Genomic DNA, 26,236 nt, shown 5'->3' on the forward strand with positions numbered 1-26,236 from the left:
CTCTGGCCTTCCTATGAGACAGTGGTGGTCTGGCAAATTGCTGTTGATAGACCGCCTAGTGCCCCAGTATGGCCATAGGGGTGGGCCATACAGAAATGGGAATGGTATACAAGGTTGGTTCCCCACCTTGATAATGAAGCCAATCTTCCAAATAACTTTCAGAGTGTGGTTTCCTGAAGGGATATGTTGCAGAACCCTGAACAGAAACAGAGGAGACCAACTGGAAGCCTCCCTCATCCTCCTCCATCTCATCCAAAGGAGGGGCACCTGCTGAAAAAAAGCGGAGAGCCCTGAAATACTGAGGGTGGTAGTCCAGAGGTCAGGGTTTGGTACAAAGAGACATTCAGTACCAATGAGAAATGGGGACTCCAGTTCATCCATTATCAAGAGGTCCTTGTATATCTGAACTCCTGTGGTACCAAATAGAGGATTGGTACTGAAGCAGTAGCCAAGGCCACAACTGCCAAATCCAAGAGTACCGATGATGGTGGGCATACTGAAGTTGATGCCGATGGTATCTGATACCGTTGCTTGCTTGGTGCCAGGGGTGCCTCATACAGTGGTACCAACATCTGGGCTGAACTCAACAGTGCCAGTCCAGAGTGTCTATGCTTGCTCTCTTTGTTGAGAGAAGGTACCAAGCCCTGTCGGAGCCATCTCTCTTCTCCATGCTCCTAGACTTTACGACCTGACTGGTACTGGAAGAGACCTTTGAATCAATGGTATCGAGTGAAGAGATTGAACTTCAGAGACAGTAGATCTTGCTGGAGGCCTGGATTTTTTCAGAGCTGATTCCTTAAGGAGAGAGTTTGCGCTCCTCTTTTATGAAGCCTCCAAAGTCTTCCCTCTTTTAGTGGAAGACTGCACAGAGGTAGAAGGGGCACTGGTTGTGTCTGGAGACAAATGTACCAGGGGAGGGGATGGTGTGTGTGTGTTTCCTGACCTGACTCAGAAACTGGCCAAAAGGAGCATTCCATATCAGCCATCTAAGTTTCATCTCCCTATTTTTCCTTGCCCTGGACCTGAGGGCCAGGCAGAAGTTGCACTTCTGTAAGACATGGGACTTCCCCAAGCAAAGGACACAGAGTGGCCACTGTTCACAGATATAGCTTCTTGACAGGAGAGGTAATCTTTAAAACATGGTGAGCCAGGCATGCCCTACTAGGAAAAGAATAAGCCTCCCCAAGGGGAAAGAGCAAAGTAAAACAATCCTCTCACTACTGATCTAATTAAATATAACTATATTAACAACTAAAAATTAGCTATAAAAACTTATTTTAACCACTACAGAAATATTAGAAAAGCCAAGGCACACTCAAGATGGACATGCTAGGGCTCCATCTCAGGCTGAGGCGGTTGAGAAGGAACTGAGGATGGATCACCTGCTCACTCCTGAATAGCCTTGGCATCTGGCAAGAAGAGACCCTCCCCATAGCTTTCGTATCCAGCATGAGGAGGTATCCACCCCAAGGAGGTATGGAGTCGAAAGGACACTGCTAATTGCAAATCTCTGATCAAGGGCTCGAGAGGTATATGAGAGCATCTGAAGAGGACCACCCATAAGGACACTACTTGAAGAAGACAAGGGATCAGTTCTGGGTCCAGTTCTGTTCAATATTTTCATCAACAATGATTTAGATAATGGCATAGAGAGTACACTTATAAAGTGTGCGGACAATACTAAGCTGGATGGGGTTGCAAGTACCTTGGGAGATAGGATTAAAATTCAAAATAATCTGGACAAACTGAAGAAATGGGCTGAAGTAAACAAGATGAAATTCAATAAGGACAAATGCAAAGTCCTCCACTTAGGAAGAAACAATCAATTGCACACATACAAAATGGGAAATGACAGCCTAGAAAGGAGTACTGCAGAAGGGTCATAGTGGATCACAAGCTAAATGAGAGTTACCAGTGTAACACTGTTGCAAAAAAAGCAAACATCATTCTGGGAGTGTTGTAAAAATGATACGAGAAGTAATTCTTCCGTTCTACTTCGCGCTGATTAGGCCTCAACTGCAGTATTGTATTCAGTTGTAGGCATCACATTTCAGCAATGACGTGGACAAATTAGAGAAAGTCCAGAGAAGAGCAACAAAAATGATTGAAGAGCTATAAAACATGACCTATGAGGGAAGACTGAAAAAAACTGGGTTGGTTCAGTTTGGAGAAGGGAAGAGTGATAATCATTTTCAAGTACACAAAAGGCTGTTATAAGGAGCAAGAAAAAATGTTCTCCTTAACGTCCGAGGATAGAGCAAGAAGCAATGGGCTTAAATTGCAGCAAGGGCAGTTTAGGCAGGACATTAGGAAAGCCTTCTTGTTAGGTCCCTTCCAGTCCTAATATTCTATGATTCTATGAAACTTCTTTTTTTTTTGGAGGGGGGGGGGTTAATTATATTTTTTTCAAAGTATGTTGTAACAAACTAAAAAAACCCCCAAACTATGTTATTCTGATACTTGAAACTGGATTTGAGGATTGTAAAAACATTTTAAATACCTTTCCTTCACTTACTGTAGAACTGGCTTTGAGTGTACAGAGTGTATTTTCTTACGAGTACAGAAAATAATTAACTGAAGAGATTTACGAATAGGACTACAAACCACATGAACATTAAGAACAGGAGTAATTGTGGCACCTTAGAGACTAACAAACGTATTCAAGCATAAGCTTTCGTAGGCTACAGCCCATTTCATTGGATGCATGCAGTGGAAAATACAGTAGGAAGATAAATATATATACACAGAGAACATGAAACAATGGGTGTTACCATACACACTCTAACAAGAGTGATCAGTTAAGGTGAGCTATTACCAGCAAGAAAGAAAAAAAATGTGGTAATCAAAATGGTCCATTTGCAGCAGTTGACAAGAAGTTGTGAGGGGGGGAGGGGGCGGAATAAACCCAGGGAAATAGTTTTACATTGTGTAATGACCCATCCACTCCCAGTCTTTATTTAAGCCCAATTTAATGGTGTCCATTTTGCAAATTAATTCAAATTCAGAAGTCTCTCATTGGAGTCTGTTTTTGAAGTTTTTTGTTGTAATATTGTGACTTTTAGGTCTGTAATCGAGTGACATGGGAGATTGAAGTGTTCTCTGACTGGTTTTTAAATATTATAATTCTTGACATCTGATTTGTGTCCATTTATTCTTTTACGTAGAGACTGTCCGGTTTGGCCAATGTACATGGCAGAGGGACATTGTTGGTACATTAAGCTATATTACATATTCGGTTGCAAGAACCGCTCAAAGTTTAGAAGTAAAATTTCTATTCTCTCTCAGTATGGCTAAATTTTAAAGAGATGTAAGATTTTTAATCAAAACTCCATTTTGGAAAATATTCTCAGAATATTATGTGCATACTATTTAAAGCTAGAAGTTCCAAGTTCAAACCACATGTAGTCTGCAGCTACAGCACAACTTTAAATAATGTTTTACTTTTAATTTTATCAGGGTACATTTCAAAGCAAGACCAAACATTACAGTTTTTATCAAAATGTGATAAGATTTGAAGAAAAAAAAATACTTAGAAACCATTCTACCAAATGTGACAGGAACAGCAATTTCCTGCAATATCCTGAACAAACCCTACTGAATTAAGTTAAACCTTATTGAATTGATTTTAAGTATTTTAGGAGCTCACTGTATTAGAAGTACAAATGGTTGTGTGTTATTGCAGGATCATATGTAACTAGTCTAGGAGACATGACTAATGTAAACCTTGGGAAGTGCTATGTGCATCAAAGGACTCTTTTCAACAATGGGCTAAGATAAGAATGAACTCTCTAGGAGGAGGGGCAAGCAAATGCACCTACTCTGCTTATGCAAGAACTCTGCCTTTGAAGCTTCACCTACAGGAAGGAAACTTTTGTCTGCTGACCCCCTGTTACATGAGGACAGATCAGAGACCCAAAAACTATGTAAAGAAGTAACTCTCAGATTAACAAGTGATCTTGTTCTGAGAAAAAGAAGTTATAAGAACATAAGAAAGGCCGTACCGGGTCAGACCAAAGGTCCATCTAGCCCAGTACCTGTCTACCGACAGTGGCCAATGCTAGGTGCCCCTGAGGGAGTGAACCTAACAGGCAATGATCAAGTGATCTCTCTCCTGCCATCCATCTCCATCCTCTGACGAACAGAGGCTAGGGACACCATTCTTACCCATCCTGGCTAATAGCCATTTATGGACTTAGCCACCATGAATTTATCCAGTCCCCTTTCAAACATTGTTATAGTCCTAGCCTTCACAACCTCCTCAGGTAAGGAGTTCCACAAGTTGACTGTGCGCTGCGTGAAGAAGAACTTCCTTTTATTTGTTTTAAACCTGCTGCCTATTAATTTCATTTGGTGACCCCTAGTTCTTGTATTATGGGAATAAGTAAATAACTTTTCCTTATCCACTTTCTCAACATCACTCATGATTTTATATACCTCTATCATGTCCCCCCTTAGTCTTCTCTTTTCCAAACTGAAGAGTCCTAGCCTCTTTAATCTTTCCTCATATGGGACCCTCTCTAAACCCCTAATCATTTTAGATGCTCTTTTCTGAACCTTTTCTAGTGCTAGAATATCTTTTTTGAGGTGAGGAGACCACATCTGTACACAGTATTCGAGATGTGGGCGTACCATGGATTTATATAAGGGTTATGAACTTGTAACCCCAGAAAAACCCCTTAGTGGGGTCTGAAGGACTGTTCACTGGCCAGAGTCCTTGTTGGAGTTGAGGTGATCTCTAGTAAGCTTATTAGTATGTATTTTTATTGTTTGAAATATATTTTCTCTACAATGCTTTTACCTTAAGAATAAATATGCTTGCTTAGAAAGAGCCGTGTTGTAACTGAACTGTGGCAACTGCACTGTTTACTTGCTCTGTGGAAAAAAGAAAAGCAGGCCTGCTTAGGCAGTCTGATTTTGCTGGGGAATTCCCAGTCTAGGCAGGGAGCTGTGCAGACTGGAAACGTCATGGTCAGGAGGGAGAGAGACACGTCTCTGCTAAGAGAGGCAATATTGGGAAGCCAGAAAATTAAGCGTGCATGCCCTTGCTAGACTATAGAGGGGAAGTACAGGTGCAGTTGCCCTGAACTGTGACACCAAGGATGGAAGTATATCAACTGAAAAAGTCAATCTTTTAATTTATAATGTTTTACCTTTGATAAGATAAGGATGGTTGCAGCACTTTCTGAGTTCCATCATAGTGTTAACTAGATTGGGTACATTAGCTTGGCCAGCTCCTTTCGACAAGAATGCAAAGTTCTTCTCCAAAATTGCCCGATAATATTTCTTCTGGATATTAGTTAGTTCTACTTCAATTATAGTTTCTTCCTTGGGAGCTAACTTTTTCTCTACATCTTCCTTCAACCGTCTCAGCATCATTGGTTTCAGGATAGCTTGTAACTTTTGCACCTGAATAATATATATATAAAAAAAACTGGAATGTATGCAAAGGTAAAAAAAGAAGCTTAATTTAACATTTTACAATCTACATTACCTATTTGCCAGATTTACGTGAAATATTTGCCCGGAAGAGACGTAGTCTCACTTTCAGAGACAAGTTACCAAAGTAATTTTTCAGGTGCTCTGATTACAGAAAGGAAGCTTTTAGCATTTGTCAGCAGATAACTTGGCTTCAAAGAGGAAAAACTTGGATTTCCATTAATCTCACTCCTTTATTCATCATAGGCACATAACTTGTAATTTAATAGGAAAAAATTAATTATTTAACATCAAATAAATACCAAATATTTACAAGTTGTATTTCATTTAGAAATGTTTGTTCTGTACATCAAATCTGTGATGCCAAGCACACTTTCTTGGCTTGCTTAAAAATTTGAGAGGGTGAGCCCCCTCTTTACCGTCTTGTGTCATGAAGTGAAATTACATATCTGAAGAGTTGATTTGTGTGACGCTTGATAGTAAGTTAGTCACCTAAATTACTTTGGCGCTGACTGAAAGGGCAGTGGAGGCAGAAAGGATTTAAATATAATCCATTTACAAACCATGGTATTAAAGAGAAAAACAAAACAAAAAACATCCTCAAATTATTCAACCAAATTGCTATTTTGCAAGTAGAAAGTTAAGAAGTCGTTTATATGTAGTACCTGCTCCTCTGTTTTAAGGTCCCCAAATTCCTGCATGAATGAAGATTCAGCAGGAAAACGCAAAGGTTCAAGAAAATGAAGGAGGCTAAACAGTTCTTCTACTGTGTTCTGCAGTGGTGTGCCTGTCAACAGCACTTTGTGCTCCTATATAAAGACACAGATGTCACATGAAATTCTTATGTGCACAGTTAGCAAAAAGGTTTGTTTTTTTTTAATTTCTGAGCACTAACATCTAACTGATTTCAGTACACAAGCACTACAGATCTGATGGTTTATTAGCAAAAGAAAGAGCATCAGTAAGCAAACTATTTGAGAGCCAGAATTTCTCTAAACTTTATATTAATATTATGTGCCCAATGGTCCATGGCTAACATACTATTTTAATAAACTTCAAACTACATTATTAATCTGTGATAAAAAACTCTTGTTACAGCCAAGTAATAAAGAAATGGTTATACACTTTATTTCCCTCTTTCTAATATTCACATACACTTCTCTCTCAATAATTACTGAAGTTTATAGTAGAAATTTGAATATTAAATTAGACAATTGATACATTTAGTCTAGTACAGTGCTTCCGACAGCAGGCAATATCTAATGCTTCAGTGTAAAGTAAAAAATTATAAACTCAAAAGACCCCATAATGCATCTAGTCATTTGTGCATTATAATACATGAGTAATCAGTGGCAATAAATTCCTTTTAGAACCTTGCAGGAGACCAGGCAATGGCCTCAGGCATAAGGTTTGATAACCCTTAAATCTTAAGCAAGTAAGCTGCAAACATATAAGCAATCATCATCCAGTTCCTTTTAAAGGTATCAATATTTGTGAACACAAAGAAGTTGAAAAATAGTATATAAATGAGAAATATGACTGCAGTTAAAACTCTCATTCAAAATAAAGTAGGCTATCAGAAACAGCTCTAGTAAAAATGGATTCTGCTTACAGTTTATGCAAATTGCATTTCAATCCCACAAAAATACACTGAAAAGGTTTCTGAAAATTGTATACCTTAAGCTGTGAAAACTATCAGTAGTGGAATAATAGAACTTTCATAGACTGCCCTCATATAAAAACACTCTCTTTAAGTCTAACAATTAAACAGCCTTATAACTTATTGTAGTATTCTCCCTAACAGGAAAGAAATCTCATTAAACCAAGTAAATGAAATGCAGCCACTCACAAGATTCATGAGTTTGAGTCCCTCCAGGAGTTTGCAATTTTTATTCTTCAGCCTGTGTGCTTCATCAATAATAACACACCGCCATTCAATTGCATTGAGTTCTGGACAGCCACCAAGAATCATTTCAAAAGTGGTGATAATAGCTTGGAACCGGTAAGTACCTCGAATGATACGTCCCTAGAGATTTATTAACAAACATAACAGTTTCTCACATTATCTTGAATCTTCTCATTTTTCATTCTCAAGTTGCCAGTCATGCTACTGAAATATTATCCAGTAGTGCTTTAAATCTTGAGATATAAATCCTTTTAATCTTACTAGAGACTCACTACGATTGTGCAATTCTATAATTAATACTAAGTGAATAATTGTCCATTTTCAATAATGCTGTGTTGTTTCATGGACAATAAATTTCTAACCAATTTGCATTGCTTTCCAATCATTAAGTGTCCTATCAAATAGATGCATTTAGATAATAGCATACTCTTATCTGAACAAAAGTCAAAAGGCTATCTTAACCGTCCACAAAATGGAATCTAGCCAATCAATCATAATACTGGATGGGACACCATTATGCACTAGTAAATTGTGAAAATTGCACATCAGCCACTCAGATTCAACTTATTCATAAAAAATCAACATTAAAAAATCCTATAATTTTAGCAATATATAAGTCAGTTCCACAGAAAGGCAGAATACAATAGCTCAAACAGTACAATGAGCAACTATCACTATCACACCCTATTACAACAAATCTCAGTCATACACTTTGTACCATTCAATACAACAAAAAACATTTTCAATTTAGACTGTTGTCTAAAAGAAAGCTGAAACAACATGGTTTTCCTGTTTTGGATCAATGTTTTGGTTTTGAAAACAAATGTTTCCTTTATACTTTTATATTCCGCAAAACCTTGATCTTTATACAGAAGCAAAAAGGGTACAGTAACTCCTTGCTTAACATTATAGTTATGTTTCTGAAAAATGCTACTTTAAGCAAAACAATGTTAGGTGAATCCAATTTCCCCACAAGAATTAATGTAAATGGGGGAGGGGAGGGGTAGGTTCCAGGGACATCTTTTTCACCAGACAAAAGACTTTTTATATATTTTTATACACACACACACACACACACAATACATTTTAAACAAACAATACTGTATACAGCAATGATGATTTTGAAGCTTGGTTGAGGTACTGAAGTCAGAGGGTGGAAGAGGGTTGGATATTTCCCAGGGAATGCCTTACTGCCAAATGATGAACTAGCACTCGGCTGAGCCCTCAAGAGTTAACACATTGTTGTTAATGTAGCTTCACGCTCTACAAGAATGGAGGGAGGGGAGACAGCATGGTAGAGAGAGACTGCGTGGGAGACACACACCGTGTGTGTGTGTGTGAGAGAGACGTGCATTGCCCCTTTAAGTACGCTGACCCCACTCTAAGGCCTGGTCTACACTGGGTGGGGGGTCGATGTAAGATACGCAACTTCAGCTACGAGAATAGCGTAGCTGAAGTCGACGCATCTTATTTCGACTTACCTCCTGTCCTCACAGCGCGGGATCGATGGCCACGGCTCCCACGTCGACTTCGCTTCCGCCTCTCACTCTGGTGGAGTTCCAGAGTCAAAGGCAAGCGCGTTCGGGGATCGATTTATCGCGTCTAGATGAGACGCAATATATCGATCCCCGATAGATCTATCGCTACCCGCCGATTCGGCGGGTAGTGTGGACATATCCTTTGTACACTGCCTTTTAAAGTAGAGCAGCAACGGCTGCCGCCAGCAAGCTCTCTCCATCCTGAGCCCTGTTATTCCCACTTCCCCCCCCCCCCGCTCTGTGGAGATGGGGTAAAGGAGTGGGGGGTAAGCGGGGAGAGGGACACCCTGACATTAGCACCTCTCTTCTCCTCCTCGCACAGCAAGCAGGAAGCTCCTGGGAGCAGCTCCAAGGCAGAGGGTAGGAGCAGCATATAGCAGTGGGGGGAGGGACAGCGGAACTGCCTGGCAATTGATAGCCTGCTAGGTTGCAGCCGCACAGGGAACTTAGGGGAGTGCGGAGCTGATGGGCGGGATGCCGGTCCACCCTGGCTTCAAGTCCCCACCAGCTAGCTCCAACAGGCTGCTCTTTCTACAAGCAGTGGACAAAGCAGGCAGCTGCCAAACAATGTTATAAGGGAGTACTGTGCAACTTTAAATGACTATGTTCTCTAACTGATCAGCAACGCATCCACGAAACAACATTAACTGGGACGACATTAAGTGAGGAGTTACTGTATTACCCTGTAACAGTTCCATTGACATTACATCCTTCCTACTACAGGCCCCAATACTGCAAGTTGTTCAATCGGCTCTGTTCAAGCACGGGTTCCACCTGGGAAGAGCCCAAATGAACTACTTTCAACACTGTGGCCTAGATCAGAATCCTGGATTACTTATTTTGCTAAGACTGCCATATTGTTTATATCTCAGAGCACCTTTAATAAAATTATTATGTATTTGCTCTTGGAATAATTATTTATGTACAAATAAAATGATCACTCATGTTATGTAGGCACTGGTCCTGACTCCACCGTTAAGGATGAGTTCATATCATACATATGGCAACAAATAAAATACATCAGTGAATTACTGATAACTACATAGGCCATCAGATTATTGTTTCTTTGGGGTCTGGGATCTATAACTGCTCAGTTTAGTTTCACTTATAATTTTGAAAATGAAGTAAACAGAAAGGTGGGGGGAAAATCTTCTCAGACCTTCTTTACACACTATGAAAAAGTAAAATAGGACACAAGTCAATTTAAAAATATCTTTTCCATATAACATTTAATGTTTACAATTTTGAAAAAACTATAAAACCAAATATTAATGTAAATTTAAATAATATTTTTAAATGAAAAAAATCCCTTTTTCAGGAAGTAAAATAATGGCCTTTGTAATGCTGGAAATAGCACACAAGAATCAGAAACAGTTTAGTCTAAGACAAGGCTTATGCAAAAAGAAAGACAGTAAATGATGAAAATGAAATCAATTTTTTTTTAAGTTATTTCAATAAAACACAAAAGTTGTTAGTAATACGTGTAAACTTTTTTAACATATACAATTGGGATCTCAGGAATGTTCATTTAAATCCTGAAAGGGAATTAATAGCCTTACACAAGGCAAGTAAATTCATTTTCTTTGAGACTGTGTAAAGCTTGGAGAACTTCACTTTCTTTTCTGTCTACTCTGCAAATTCAGGCCCAGATCCTGCAATACCAATTTTACCACATATATTAAACTCACCTATTAGCACACACTAAAAATTGATAAATAGTAATTAAAAATATATACTCTTATGTAAAATGGCTTTTACTAAGACACATGCCACTGATCTTTACAGTGTGCTTTTCCTAGTTATCTGAACTGGGTTACAGATGAGCTAGTGTACAAACACATCACTACAGTACCTGTGAGTCCCTGAAGTACATCTCATACTGCTGTATCATCTGCCTGCTAACCATGCTCCCATGATATACCACGACATTAAGATCAGTCCACGTGCGAAATTCTCTTTCCCAATTGGTTATAGTGGAAAGTGGAGCTATGATCAGGAAAGGCCCTCGTATACCAGTCAGGAGGATTTCATAGAGGAATGTAATTGACTGGATGGTTTTGCCAAGACCCATTTCATCTGCTAAAATGCAGTTTCGTCTGAAATTACAAATATATTTATTAGGCTAGAGGGAACCATAAATGTTGCTCTTTTACTCAAAAGGACAATATCTGAAAACAATTAAAAGTTAATAAAAATATAAGTCTAAAACATATAATCAAAACGGAGATAGTACAGAATAGGCTCAATGGTATTCCTCCAAATGTAATAAAAGCACGAAACTGGGTACCCACCCAGAGGTCCAACTGTACCTTTTGATGTAAAAACCCAAGAGGCAGTTAGGGAGGAGGAAAACTCCACAAGATTCCTCTTGCAGAGTTTTCTCCAATTTTCTCTCTCATGGCAGTGTCAGCCTAACCACCGTCCTCCCAGTAGGAGTAGGGATTTGGGGTACAAACCACAGACTCCCTGGATCTACTGGAGGTGAGGTCCTGTGATTCTACATCAGCTCCTGGCTCTGTGCATATTCTGTGGAGGACCCAGCACATGTGGGAGGGGTGAGTGCCATGCTTGGAAGATCCCATCTGCACCCAGATATTGGACCTATGATATCCCCATCTCCAAATTTTGGCCACTACAACCAAAACAACAGGTTTAAGCCCCCCCCCCCCCCCAGTGCTAGCTTATTAATATGTGTAACATCCCTATGTCTAAGCTCCTGGAATGCTATAAATATATGCATTTCCTTATGTTCTTTCTTCAACCTGTTTGTCCTTATGTGTGCTTTATTTTTTTTGAGGCGCAGAAGCCAGCAGTATAGAGACCCCCACATGTTCCTTCCACGGCTCCCTTCTGGTCCATTCTGTGCTATAAATGTTCAAAATCCTGCTAGTGACTTATTTCTGGATCAGTCTTGGCTTGCCCCCAACCTCCTCCCCCTTCTAATGGTTTTTACTTCCCCTTTCTCTGGTACTCCAATAAGCAAAGGTCTGACCCTTTTGTCTTCCCTGCATAAATGATGCACTGGTGACCTTTGCACTTCTCTGTCTTTCAGGATCCAGCTTCCAGTAAAGTGCTGTGTCTGGGGTTTAGTTAAGCAAAAGAATATTAATAGAACTTTTTGTTTGTTTGATTTTTAGTTAAAATAAAATCTCAAAGACTTGCAAAAGGATGCACATATCCAGGCTGACAACCTGTATACCAAATTTCAATCAAAAGCCCCCTTAAGTATTTTTCTAGGTTTAACCTTTTCATTTAAATACAGAAAAGTCAATGCAAATGAAACTAAGGCACTATTTCTTCACTATAATATTACAATCCATTTTACCTATAACACATGTTGAAATTTACATCAAAATGTTTAGTGCCCTTACCTATTGTACCAGTTGAAAAGGAGCCAGTTGAGTCCTTCCAGTTGGTATTCCCTGAGCTGGTTGCCATTTTTATATTCTCTGGACTGTTCTATCTTCTTCCAGGAATTAGGAGGAGGTCGGTCCTTAAAGGAAAAACAAAAATATTTTAACTAAGCATAAATATTTTCCTGTTTCCAAAACATGGCTGGATTCTGAGTTTGCTTGTTTTTCTGTGGTTGTGAAGTTTCTTGTTATTGTTACTCTCTGCTGATTACATTAGTTCATGAACGTGAATTTACATTTATTTATTACACATATGCCTAGAGATCATGAGAAATGCTTTATTAATAATTTGAAAAGCATATAAATTAAAATCAAATGTAACTGACTTTTTAGAAATAAATGCTAATGGTAAAAAGATTGCTTTGAATGTTACAGGAAGGAAAAAAGATACAGTCTTGGCAGACTGAAAAGGCCTACTAAATGTTTGTTCAGGTGCCACTTCCATAAGTTTGCTCTGTCTCCCCATCCTACCTCCCAAAATAATTAGGTAACAGATACATAAAACACTTCTGGAAAATGGTGACATTTTAAACAAGTACCAGAAGAACTGAGCAGGATACTAGCAAAAGGAGGCTAAGATGGCCTTCAGAAATAAAGAAACAAAATGCAAAGCCTGCACATTAAGCAACAAAAAACCTGATTGTACAAAAAGTCATGCGCCCTTCCCACCTGCTGATTATTTATTTTGCCATAAAATACCACCAGAGTTTTACTATATATGCTTTTTATGGTACATTGTGACAATGACATATATGGCTTCTCTTTCAACAAAAGTAATTTATTTGTTGTACATAATTTTCTATTAAGTTTTTCATTTGTTCAATTATTATCAAGAGGAGAAAATAAGTCAGGAAATAGCTATGGAGTATATTGTGACAGTTATGCTTGCATATTTGCTCTGGCGTGGAAATGCAAAACCTAATTATCTCTCTGTTCATTTTAGTAGTGAATTTCGCTACAAAAGTGTTTAATCTTTGTAAGTTTGTAAGTTTACTCACCTTTGTAAGTTCTACAATGGTAATTTACTTTGTATTACTCATCTCTTATTTTAAAGCTTTGCAGAAAATTATCAGAATACTTCTGTAATTTCTTCTGATTAATAAAGTTAAGTATTTTACTAACAGCTATATATGCAGACAGTAAATGAGAATAGGAATATTTACAGTAGAACCTCAGAGTTACAAATACCAGAGTTATGAACTGACCAGTCAACCACACACTTCATTTAGAACCAGAAGTACGCTATCAGGCAGCAGCAAGACACCTCCCTCCCCCCTCTGGCAAAAAAGCAAATACAGAATGGTCCTGTTTAACGTAAACTACTACAAAAATAAAAGGAAAGCAGCATTCTTCTGCACAGTAAAGTTTCAAAGTTGTATTAAGTCAATGTTCAATTGTAAACTTTTGAAAGAATAACCATAATGTTTTGTTCAGAGTTAAGGACATTTCAAAGTTATGAACAACCTCCATTCCCGAGGTGTTCTTAACTCTGAGGATCTACTGTATCCATAATTAACTGAGAATGTCTTCTTCGGGTAATAAGGTTCACAGACCTATTACAGTAGGTCTTCGCCCTATCTGCAGCTTTGGAGGCAGAAAAAGAAATGTCTGTCACTGGCAGGAAGTGGATGGACCAGTCCTTGATGACCCAGCCAGTTTTAGTTCTGCCTCCTTAAGTGCAGGCAGACAGTTCTAGACTCTCCCTGATGCCGAATATACCACATCTGTGACCATAACATATAAAAGAGAGAGCTGTGCTGCAAAGAGTTTACTGCATAAACTCGTTAGAGTATTTTCAGTACACCTTACAGATTTTCAGTTAAACTTGTACTATATTTTAATACAAACAGGCGAAGCTTCAAAGCTGGAAGGGAAAAATCCTATTTGACAAATTAGGTATATTTTTACCAATCTCCTTGAGTCAGGCCTGGAAGCTTGCAGTTGTTCAAATTCTTCTATTTTTGCCTGATCTACATCTTCTTTTAACTCCCAGGTGCTGTCTTCATATGGCAATGAACACCATTTTACTAGGTAGTAAATAACAGGCTGCAGGAAAAGAAATCCTTAATATTAGCAATTTGTGTACTACGGACTTGATGCAGAAATTATTGGGTGAATTTTATGTCTTGAGTTTTGCAGGAGGTCAGACTAGATGGTGATAATGTCTTCTCTGGCCTTAAAAAAACAAACAAACTATGAATATGTGACTCTTATAGCTCAATTTAATGTCCTCCATTCCCTTTACACACTTCTCTGTTTTTGTCATCTCATGCTTCTATTTTGACTAAGTTTTTAGGACATTAATTTTGTCTTTTATTCTTCTCTAAATATCTAGTATACCTAGGTTTCTATTATTATTTTTATTAATACTACAAAAATGAAAAGACACTGAATTCTGTAGAGTTCCTATTTTCCTCAGAGGGCTCAAAATACATATTGAACAAAAGGAGTGACACACACACCAATATTTCAATCAAAACCACTGACGAAACTCACATCATTAAGATTTTATTCTGCACTCCACTAAAACAAAAACAGGTGATACAACCACAAAACACAGAGAATTTGTGTTCATGGCTTACTCCAAGTTACGTTTGGTCAAATATTTACCTCACCAGTGTCCTTATCTTCACAAAAGGAGACTTCTAGCACCCGGTCCACTTCAACATAGTCAGGATTAAAAGGTTCTTCTTCCATCTGCAATTCAAGAGTAATATAAATAGTAGTCTGGGGTTATGTGGAGAGGAGACCAGTGCTGCTGTGATTTAATACACCAGCTTTTACCTCTTTAGGTATAAATATGAGTAAGCAGTCTCAATCTAATGCCCGTGAGCTTTTGTCCACATTATCCACCTCAAAACCACTGCTCTGCTGTGATACCTACTGAAAACTTGACAATGGGTAGGCTGCTGGTCTGCAGAGAGCACAGCCTATCATGCTGACCAATTTAGTCTCTTTCCTTGTTCTCCCTCAGTCTGTCTACATCCATCTGTTGTCTCTTATCTTATACTTAGATTGTAAGCCCTTTGGGGTAGTAACTGTCTTTTTGTTCTGTGTCTGTACAGAGCCTAGCCAGGACCATGGAGTTCTGGTCCATGACTAGACTCCCAGGCCCTACAATAACGAAAACAACAATAAAAACAACATCAACCAACAATTAGATAGACAACTGATGCCACAAAGAGACCTAGCTCAAGAACAGAAGTGTTGTAATTTAGGATTGAAGTACACTGACATAACTGTCAGGAAGTTTGCACTATACAGTCCTATCCATACTCTGCCTGTCTGTCAGTCAGTCATCAACAGTATCACTGTCTCATGATCACAAAGTTACACAATTAATCCTGACTTTAAAAGACACAAGTACTCAAATAACTACAGATGACATTCTTTTGCATCAAATAAATTTAAAAAGAGAGAAAAATCCAAGACCCTCTTTTCATTTAGCATTAAAATTCAATCACGTAATTCAAAATAAATGCAAAGAATGAATTTGCAAAGCTTTTGGCAAGCAAAAGTCTAATTTACTGTGTATTTTTCTTACATCTGCAAAAAAGTGGGCTCTCTGTGCTTGCCTCAGCTTGAACCGTTTAATTTTCTGCTGGATTCTTTTATCTTTCAAAAGCTGCTGTTCTGTGGCCCATTCACAGTGAAGATAGGAGCTAAAATTACAAAACATTAAGTTAATATATTATTACAAGAAAAGTTTTTATACTTATTTTATCCTACAGTTCCCACAATATGCAATCATTGAAAGAGGACAGCCATGTGTCTTTCCATACATTTTTATGTGCACAATATGTTCTACCATTTTGTTCAATAAGTTTATTCCCCTTCCTTCGACATACATGCACTTTAGATTGACCCCATGTGGTTACAGTACCCTTAATGAATAACATATCAAACACCTTTTCCCTCTCTAGAGGAGTAGTCTCCAAAGTGGGATGCGGCACCCCATGGGGTGTGCAAGAGAATCCTTCAGGGTGCACGGCAGGAGGAGTGCCGCTTCGGCAGTTCGGATGGCATTTTTTTTTTTTTGCGCTTTGGCAGTTCGGTGGTAAGTCTGAGTGGCTTTTTTTTGTTGTTGTTGTTGCTTGGGGCAGCAAAAATGGTAGAACCGGCCCTGCGGCACGGTAGTGGGTGTGTGCTCAAAAATTTTTTACTGATAGGGGTGCACGATCAAAAAAGTTTGGAGACCACTGCTATAGAGCTCAAAAGACATTTTAGGCCCTAATTCTGTAATGTGTTGCATATGGACTGATCTCAGCAAGCGCATGGAATCCCAGTGAAGTTAACGGGGCTCCATACAGCTGCAGCAGTTCACCCACATGCCTCACATTGCAAGATCAGGGCCTTTGTTCATACAGCGATAAGATAATAGCTTATTAATAAAAAAGATCTCGCTGAGTAAGTTTCAGTTCTTTTAATGAGAAAACTTTTAAACCGCAGAACATCTGGGCCCCAATTCTGGAGTTTTATACTGAGGAGTAACAATATGACGAGATTATTCATATGGATAAAATTAAACGGGCGCTTAAGTCTTTACAACTTAAAGATCTTAGTGATGAGAGGAAAGGGGAATATATGAAAGAAGGCTTTTTTTCATCATCAACGTCTACTATTTTCCATTTTGGATTCAAGTTGATCGTGCTGGATAAACTTTTGTACACTTTATATGATTTTACTTGTGGCACCATAGAGACTAACAAATTTATTTGAGCATAAACACTTCATCGGCTGCATAGACTGGAACATACAGCAAGAAGACATTTATACATACAGAGAACATGAAAAGGTGGAAGTAGCCATACCAACTGTAAGAGGCCAATCAACTGAGATGAGCTATCAGCAGCAGGAGAAAAAACAAACAAACAAAAAAACTTTTGAAGTGATAATCGAGATGATCCATAGAAGGTGTGAGGATACTTAACATGGGGAAATATGTTCTCTGTATGTATAGATATCTTCTTGCTGCATGTTCCAGTCCATACATCCGATGAAGTGGGCTGTAGCCCACGAAAGCTTATGCTCAAATAAATTTGTTAGTCTCTAAGGTGCCACAAGTACTCCTGTTCTTTTTGTGGATACTGACTAACACGGCTGCTACTCTGTTATATGATTTTGTTTCCTATGGGCAGAACTCCTTTTACTTTGTTACAAGAACAAACTCCGTGGCAAGCCTGCATAAATTCTACCACAAGACCCGTAGATTTGATGGCAATGTTAATTTATTCTATGTCCAGGAATTGCCTTTCATTCCTGTACTCCCACTCCTAACACACCCTTCTGATTCATAGTTGAAAATACTAATGTAGAATTTATCAGTTACTATTTTTAGCAATTATTATGTTTTATAATACTTTCCCCCAAGTTTTCTCGGCAACCTGTCTCCACGGGCCTCAACAATTGTGATGGCATCCAGGTGATCCAGTTCAGAACATCCTCCCCACCTCAAGTGTGCCAGGAAAAGGGGGAGCTTGTAGCTAGCTTCAGTTGCTCCTCTCTTTGTTTTCCCTAGTGGCAGCCTACACCTCACTAGTCTACACTTCTGGTAAACCTTTGTTCTATGGCTGCAAGCTGAAGTTCAGACAGGGTTCCCCAACTCCTTGTTGCATGGCTCCAAGGAAACGGGTAAGGAATATACACTGTATCCAATTAACAACCTGTTACAGGGAAAGCTGGAAATCAACAGGCAACTGCTGACAGGACTCAGCAGGGCAAAGCCACAGGTAAACACACTGTGGGAACTTCTGCAGCAAAAATGCTGAATTCCCTGAATTCCCAAATTCTGTGGGAGCAAAAATATGTAGTACAGAAAGGCCTTATTTAACATGATGCAGCACTTCACATATCCTAAAGCTTATTTCAGGCTTCCTACAAACTCAGGAAGACAACACTCTTGTGGTATACCTTCTGTTCACATATTTATGTCTTCTCCACAACTAGAAGAGCTAGAAACATTTTTCTTAATGAAAGCTGATATTCAGGAATACTTGGCACTTAATGAATATTTAAATTTTCATTTTTTTATTTAAATAACTAAGAATGCCATTTTATCTGAATTTGAAAAAAGCAAACAAAATGATGTTCATTGTGCCTCTATGAATCCAATCTATACTCTTAGCAGTTACTTAATATCTCTGAATAAAATTCTTACCAATTGTCAAGTGCTGAGCGACAAAGACAGATGGGTTTTGGGAGGACAAATAGCTTCAGATTTACTTAATATAAAACCAACTAAATTAAATTTAACATCAGGTAAGCACCTCTTGCTAAATCTGACATATATGAAAACTCACTCTGTCGTCAGAGATTGAAATTTTTAAAAATAATTATCTTTTAAAAGTTGTCATTTCTAGACAACATTACCACTACTACTAAGCTGGTTATATTATAGGTACAAGCACTACTTATAATTTGTGCATAGACAGTTAATGTAAGAACTGAATAAAACATAGCAATTTACATTTTTTTAAATGAATGGGAGTACTTGCAAAGAAAAAAAAACAACTCAACATGAGGGAAAGTGGCAAAATCTGGCCCTAAATGTTTTTTAAAATGTTTCTAACTGATGCAACCTATAATACATAAATGGGATAATATCTAACTAGAAGACTTCTTTTGCTTTTTAAATAGCCAACTTGTACAAACAACTATAATACTTACTAGTTCTTGTATTTTACAAAAAATTCTTCTTCTTCCATTGTCATTCCAGCAGATATCTAAGAAAATAAATTCAAGATTTTTTAGACTCATGGACATTTAAAGCACATCTTAGAATAAATAACTCCCTCGTGCACACACCACCCTCATTTTAGTCACAATTACTCACTTCTTTCTTCACTATCCTGGAGGATAAAATTTTATCTACAATTGCTGCATCTTCTTCACTTGGGTTCTCCTAAAAAATGTGGAAAAATAATTAAATGATTACACTCAGTACTAGGCAATCTCTTTAGAGACGTGGAAGGCTGAAAAAGCCTGGGGAATGCAGTGGTATGTTAAAAGGCCAGCATGTACTGCAAAAACAGTTTCTTTTTCTCTTGTCTTTAATGTATATAAACCTTCTGTTTCCTTTCAGCCAGTGACAAAAATCTTTCAATAAATCTTTCCCTTGACTGGTTATTAACTTGTCACTTTGTTTATTTAAAAAAAAAAATCCAGATGAACACAAAATGAGTATTTTTAAAAAATGTATTCTAAAGTAATCCTTGTACCTTTTACTTTGGTGAGGTAAATTCAATCCATTTTCTGTACCATGTATAATCAGAGCATAAGAACATAAGAATGGCCATACTGGGTCAGACCAAAGGTGCATCCAGCCCAGTATCCTGTCTACCGACAGTGGCCAATGCCAGGTGCCCCTGCCATCTCTCCTGCCATCCATCTCCACCCTTTGACAAACAAAGGCTAGGGACACCATTCGTTACCTATCCTGGCTAATAGCCATTAATGGACTTAACCTCCATGAATTTCTCTAGTTCTCTTTTAAACCCTGTTATAGTCCTAGCCTTCACAGCCTCCTCAGGCAAGGAGTTCCACAGGTTGACTGTGTGCTGTGTGAGAAAGAACTTCCTTTTATTTGTTTTAAATCTGCTGCCCATTAATTTCATTTGGTGGCCCCTAGTTCTTATACTATAGAAAAAAGTAAATAACTTTTCCTTATTCACTTTCTCCACATCACTCATGATTTTATATCCTTCTATCATATCCACCCTTAGTCTCCTCTTTTCCAAGCTGAAAAGTCCTAACTTCTTTAATCTCTCCTCATATCGGACCCTCTCCAAACCCCTAATCATTTCAGTTGCCCATCTCTGAACTTTTTCTAATGCCAGTATATCTTTTTTGAGATGAGGAGACCACGTCTGTACGCAGTACTCAAGATGTGGGCATACCATGGATTTATATAAGGGCAATAAAATATTCTCCGTCTTATTCTCTATCCCTTTTTGATTCCTAACATCCTGTTTACTTTTTTTGACTGCCACTGCACACTGCGTGGACATCTTCAGAGAACTATCCACAATGACTCCAAGATCTCTTTTCTGATTTGTTGTAGCTAAATTAGCCCCCATCATATTGTATGTATAGTTGGGGTTATTTTTTCCAATGTGCATTACTTTATATTTATCCACATTAAATTTCATTTGCCATTTTGTTGCCCAATCACTTAGTTTTGTGAGATCTTTTTGAAGTTCTTCACAGTCTGCTTTGGTCTTAACTATCTTGAGCAGTTTAGTATCATCTGCAAACTTTGTCACCTCATTGTTTACTCCTTTCTCCAGATCATTTCTGAATAAGTTGAATAGGATTGGTCCTAGGACTGACCCTTGGGGAACACCACTAGTTACCCCTCTCCATTCTGAAAATTTACCATTTATTCCTACCCTTTGTTCCCTGTCTTTTAACCAGTTCTCAATCCATGAAAGGATCTTCCCTCTTATCCCATGATAACTTAACTTACGTAAGAGACTTTGGTGAGGGACCTTGTCAAAGGCTATCTGGAAATCTAAGTACACTATGTCCACTGGATCCCCCTTGTACACGTTTGTTGACCCCTTCAAAGAAATCTAATAGATTAGTAAGACATGATTTCCCTTTACAGAAACCATGTTGACTTTTGCCCAACAAGTTATGTTCTTCTATGTGTCTGATAATTTTATTCTTTACTATTGTTTCAACTAATTTGCCCGGTACTGACATTAGACTTACCGGACTGTAACTGCCAGGATCACCTCTAGACATCTTTTTAAATATTGGTGTTACATTAGCTATCTTCCAGTCATTGGGTACAGAGGCTGATTTAAAGGATAGGTTACAAACGATAGTTCACAGTTCCGCATTTTCACATTTGAGTTCTTTCAGAACTCTTGGGTGAATGCCATCTGGTCCCGATGACTTTTTACTGTTAAGTTTATCAATTAATTCCAAAACCTCCTCTAGTGACACTTCAATCTGAGACAATTCCTCAGATTTGTCATCTACAAAGGACGGCTCAGGTTTGGGAATCTCCCTAACATCCTCAGCCGTGAAGACTGAAGCAAAGAATTTGTTTAGTTTCTCTGCAATGACTTTATCGTCTTTAAGTGCTCCTTTTGTATCTCGATCGTCCAGGGGCCCCGCTGGTTGTTTAGCAGGCTTCCTGCTTCTGATGTATTTAAAAAACATTTTGTTATTACCTTTTGAGTTTTTGTCTAGCTGTTCTTCAAACTCCTTTTTGGCATTTCTTATTTCATTTTTACACTCAATTTGGCAGTGTCTATACTCCTTTCTATTTACCTCACCAGGATCTGACCTCCACTTTTTAAAAGATGCCTTTTTATCTCTCACTGCTTCTTTTACATGGTTGTTAAGCCACAATGGCTCTTTTTTAGTTCTTTTACTGTGTTTTCTAATTTAAGGTATACATTTAAGCTGGGCCTCTATTATGGTGTCTTTGAAAAGTGTCCATGCTGCTTGCAGGGATTTCACTTTAGTCACTGTACCTTTTAATTTCTATTTAACTAATCTCCTCATTTTTGCATAGTTCCCCTTTCTGAAATTAAATGCCACAGTGTTAGGCTGTTGAGGTCTTCTTCCCACCACAGGAATGTTAAATGTTATTATTTTATGGTCACTATTTCCAAGTGGTCCTGATATAATTACCTCTTGGACCAGATCCTGAGCTCCACTCAGGACTAAATCGAGAATTGCCTCTCCCCTTGTGGGAGACGTGCCTTGTGTACCAGCTGCTCCAAGAAGCAGTCATTTAAAGTACTGAGAAATTTTGTCTCTGCATTTCATCCTGAGGTGACATGTAGGCAGTCAATACGGGGATAATTGAAATCCCCCACTATTATCGAGTTCTTTATTTTGATAGCCTCTCTAATCTCCCTTAGCATTTCATCATCACTATCACTGTCCTGGTCAGGTGGTCGATAATAGATCCCTACTGTTATATTCTTATTAGAGCATGGAATTACTATCCATAGAGATTCTATGGAACATGTGGATTCATTTAAGATTTTTACTTCATTTGATTCTACATTTTCTTTCACATATAGTGCCACTCTCCCCCCACACCCCCAGAGAACCTGTTCTGTCCTTCCGATATATTTTGTACCCCGGAATGATTGTGTCCCATTGACTGTCCCCACTCCATCAGGTTTCTGTGATGTCTATTATATCAATATCCTCCTTTAACAGGAGGCACTCTAGTTCACCCATCTTATTATTTAGACTTCTAGCATTTGTGTACAAGCACTTTAAAAACTTGTCACTGTTTATTTGTCTGCCCTTTTCTGATGTGCCAGATTCTTTTTTACGTGTATGTTTCTTGTCTGATTGGGCCCATACTTTATCCTCTTCCATCCTCTCCTTCTGACTAGAATCTAGAGAATATCTATCAATAGACTCTCCTCTAAGAGATGTCTCTGTCCAATCCACGTGCTGCGCTGCAGCAATTGACTTTTCCCCATTTGTTAGTTTAAAAACTGCTCTGCAATCTTTTTAATGTTAAGTGCCAGTAGTCTGGATCCACTTTGGTTTAGGTGGAGCCCATCCTTCCTGTATAGGCTCCCCCATCCCAACAGTTTTCCCAGTTCCTAATAAATCTAAACCCTTCCTCTCTACACCATCATCTCATCCATTCATTGAGACTCTGAAGCTCTGCCTGCAGTGGTGCTTTGTTGGTCAAAAATTTAAGGATGTAATGCTAAAGTTCCAACATGTCTAGCATTTTGCTGATCCATCACACTATTTTTTCTTTCAGTTGAAGTATAAAATAGTTTCAAATGCCTATTTCTGTGAAGCTCAAAAACAGTAACCAAAGCCCCTCTGGGTTCTATATATTCATGAAAATGCTAGATTGAACTGAATACAGAACCTTTTAATAAACTTCCTTTCTACACAGTATGTAAGATGTCACAATTTTTAATAGGTACTAATCTTTAACTGTAACTTAATTATGATGGCTAATATTTTTGTCAAAGAAGGATAAGTGTTAGTTGGCCATTTAGCTGATAGCATTCATGAAAGCTTAGCAAGATGCCAACTGCATTTATATAAAGTGTATTTTAATAATAACCATATTTTAATTTCTAATTGTTTTGCTTGAAGGTTAAGATGGTTTGGTTTATAATATTACTTTATTATAGGTGAGATGTGGCATTATTCAGCACAATATATCCTACATAAGATATCTTATAAAGCAATTTTTTCAAAAACATCTCAATAAGTATTTGTTGGGTTACTTCTTATCCTCATAGAAAGGTCATCTGGAAGCAACAATGTTTGAGTATTAGAGACCACATAAGCATATGTTGACGTCTCATGGAGAGTTAAAAATCATGGTAGTACAGAAGGCAGAATTATCTCTAGAATGTTTGTCTTTTCTTCCTTAGCTTTTTTAGAATCTGAGAATGAAAATAGGGCATGAGGTCTTTTCTACTGTTTACTTTCTAAAATCATACCCCTCTCTTTGAGTCATCAAAATTATTATTTCAACATCAAACTGATATCACCAGGGATCCTAGTTTTCCATTATATATATAAAAAAAATTGCCTATAAAAAACCCATAAAAATCCATGTTTTTCCATGACTAAAATGAAATGCTGAACTTGAATTTCCCAGCCACAATTCATACAGGTATCAGTTGAACATAATGTGTTATTGATATATTTAAATTTTTAAGCAAGTCTGAAGCCTACCAGTGCCATCTATCATTATAATAAAATAAAATTAACAGAATTGTGATTTGTATTTCTTATATATACCAAATACTTCTATGTCTCCATGCTGTATTTTCAGCTAACATGGCTTGGGCTGTCCGCCCGGCAGCAAGGCTCAGACACTGTCCGGAGCTCAAGCCCAAGTCTGCAGCCCCGGGCTCAGGCTGACAGCCCTGGTTCGGTTAATATGGACAGCCGGATAACGGAGGTTCAGATAAAACAGGTTTCTACTGTATACATTTTTATTTTTTCACAAAATGTAAAAACTAAAGATTTACTGTAAAAACGCAAATTCCATATTTTCCATGGCAAACAGATTTCTGCGATCCCAGTATATCACATAGAGGATGTTTTCTGACACAGAATAAGCAGCAGGCACATATTTTTCATTAACAAACATCTTGTATTAAGGTGTCAAGTTTTCCATCCACAATTTGCCAACTGAGGCTCCCCAGACATCAATCTTTACAAAAAACTCTCTCAATTTAAGAAAAGATAATAATTAATTACAAATATATAGGGAATATCCCATAACAAAAAATACATACATTGATAATGACTTCTACATACTTGTATCTTAAGTGAACACGTATAACCTCTCATTTGATATACTTTTTATTTTTAAATTTCAAAAGAAAATATTTTAGAAATTGAACAGCCCATTAACAGGCAGTGTTCACACTGTCAAAAAACTCTGAATTTACTTTGATAGTTCAATATCACCACACATTAACAAGAATTAAACCTATATAAATAAATTGCAGGATTATGCTGCAAATTGCTATCATCCTGCACCTCCACCTGCAGTCCCACCCACAAATTCATTTCTGCCAGGACTACTTCTAATACAGTAACTCCTCGCTTAACACTGTAGTTATGTTCCTGAAAAATGCGACTTTAAGCAAAATGCTGTTAAGCAAATCCAATTTCCCCATAAGAATTAATGTAAATAAGGGGGTTAGGTTCCAAGGAATTTTTTTTCACTGGACATAAAACCTATATTACACACACACACACACACACACACACACAATAAGTTTTAAACAAACAATTTAATACTGTGCACAGCAATGACGATTGTGAAGCTTGGTAGAGGGGGTGAAGTTAGAGGGTGGAAGAGGGTGGGATATTTCCCAGAGAATGCCTTACTGCTAAATGATGAACTAGTACTCGGCTGAGCCCTCAAGGGTAAACACATTGTTGTTAATGTAGGAGCAGCACATGGCAGTGCGGGGAGGGACAGCTGAACTGCTGGCAAATAGTAGCCTGCTGGGCGGCTGCTGACCAGGGAACTTAGGGGAGCGGGGAGCTGATAGGAGGACTGCCGGTCCAACCTGGTTCCAAGCCCCACCAGCTAGCTGCAACTGGCTGCTCTTTCTCCAAGCAGTGGACAAAGCAGGCAGCTGCCAAACAACGTTATAAGGGAGCATTGCACAACTTTAAACGAGCAAGTTCTCTAATTGATCAACAACGTAACAACAAAACAATGTTAACCGGGATGACTAAGTGAGGAGTTGCTGGACTCCAAACTGCTTCATCTTTTGAACAGTTCAGTTTTTTTTAAAAACCCCTTTCCACAAAAATGTCCTTCCTTCCCCTCAAACCATGGAATTTTCCTTCATAGTTACACTGGTCTGAAGTGCTTGATAGGCAAATTCCCTCCATAGTTACATTGCTCTGAAGATCTGGATAGGCAAAGTGCTTGGAACAGTGACAGGTTTAAGGTCCTATGCCTTGTGAATCATAAGAGCTAGAAACACAGCTTTTCTCAGCACTCCGCCCTAGCATAATGCTTATACGTCAGATGCAGCCTTCGTGATGGCCTTTCTCTAGTCTGTACTAGACAGGCTTCCTCAGCACCTGCCCCCTTAACATAGACCAGGGGTCAGCAACCTTTCAGAAGTGCTGTGCCGAGTCTTCATTTATTCATTCTAATTTAAGGTTTTGTGTGCCAGTCATACATTTTAATGATTTTAGAAGGCATCTTTCTATAAGTCTATAATATATAACTAAACTATTGTTGTATGTAAAGTAAATAAGGCTTTTAAAATGTTTAAGAAGCTTCATTTAAAATTAAATTAAAATGCAGAGCCCCCCGGACTGGTGGCCAGGACCCAGGCAGTGTGAGTGCAACTGAAAATCAGCTCGCATGCCAACTTCGGCACCTGTGCCATAGGTTGCCTACCCCTGACAGACACTGTATAGGAGCTACCTTAAATGGAGCACCCTTAGGG

At 38.3% G+C, this 26,236-nt stretch overlaps 1 protein-coding gene across 3 annotated transcripts in view; it reads right to left on the bottom strand.

The window, feature by feature from the left end:
• CHD9 (chromodomain helicase DNA binding protein 9) overlaps positions 1-26,236 on the bottom strand; it is a 189,757-nt gene that overhangs the window by 63,532 nt on the left and 99,989 nt on the right. For all 3 annotated transcript variants that reach the window (XM_044986992.1, XM_044986994.1, XM_044986993.1), the window contains 10 exons: positions 19,126-19,194; positions 18,960-19,015; positions 15,838-15,955; positions 14,904-14,990; positions 14,202-14,339; positions 12,252-12,373; positions 10,733-10,976; positions 7,286-7,462; positions 6,102-6,245; positions 5,151-5,406 (listed from right to left, as the gene is read on the bottom strand). In XM_044986992.1, the coding sequence (XP_044842927.1) occupies positions 5,151-5,406; positions 6,102-6,245; positions 7,286-7,462; positions 10,733-10,976; positions 12,252-12,373; positions 14,202-14,339; positions 14,904-14,990; positions 15,838-15,955; positions 18,960-19,015; positions 19,126-19,194 (1,411 nt within the window). The remainder of the gene's footprint in view (positions 1-5,150; positions 5,407-6,101; positions 6,246-7,285; positions 7,463-10,732; positions 10,977-12,251; positions 12,374-14,201; positions 14,340-14,903; positions 14,991-15,837; positions 15,956-18,959; positions 19,016-19,125; positions 19,195-26,236) is intronic.

The sequence above is a fragment of the Mauremys mutica genome, chromosome 14, assembly GCF_020497125.1.
Source record: "Mauremys mutica isolate MM-2020 ecotype Southern chromosome 14, ASM2049712v1, whole genome shotgun sequence".
NCBI classification, from domain to species: domain Eukaryota; kingdom Metazoa; phylum Chordata; order Testudines; family Geoemydidae; genus Mauremys; species Mauremys mutica.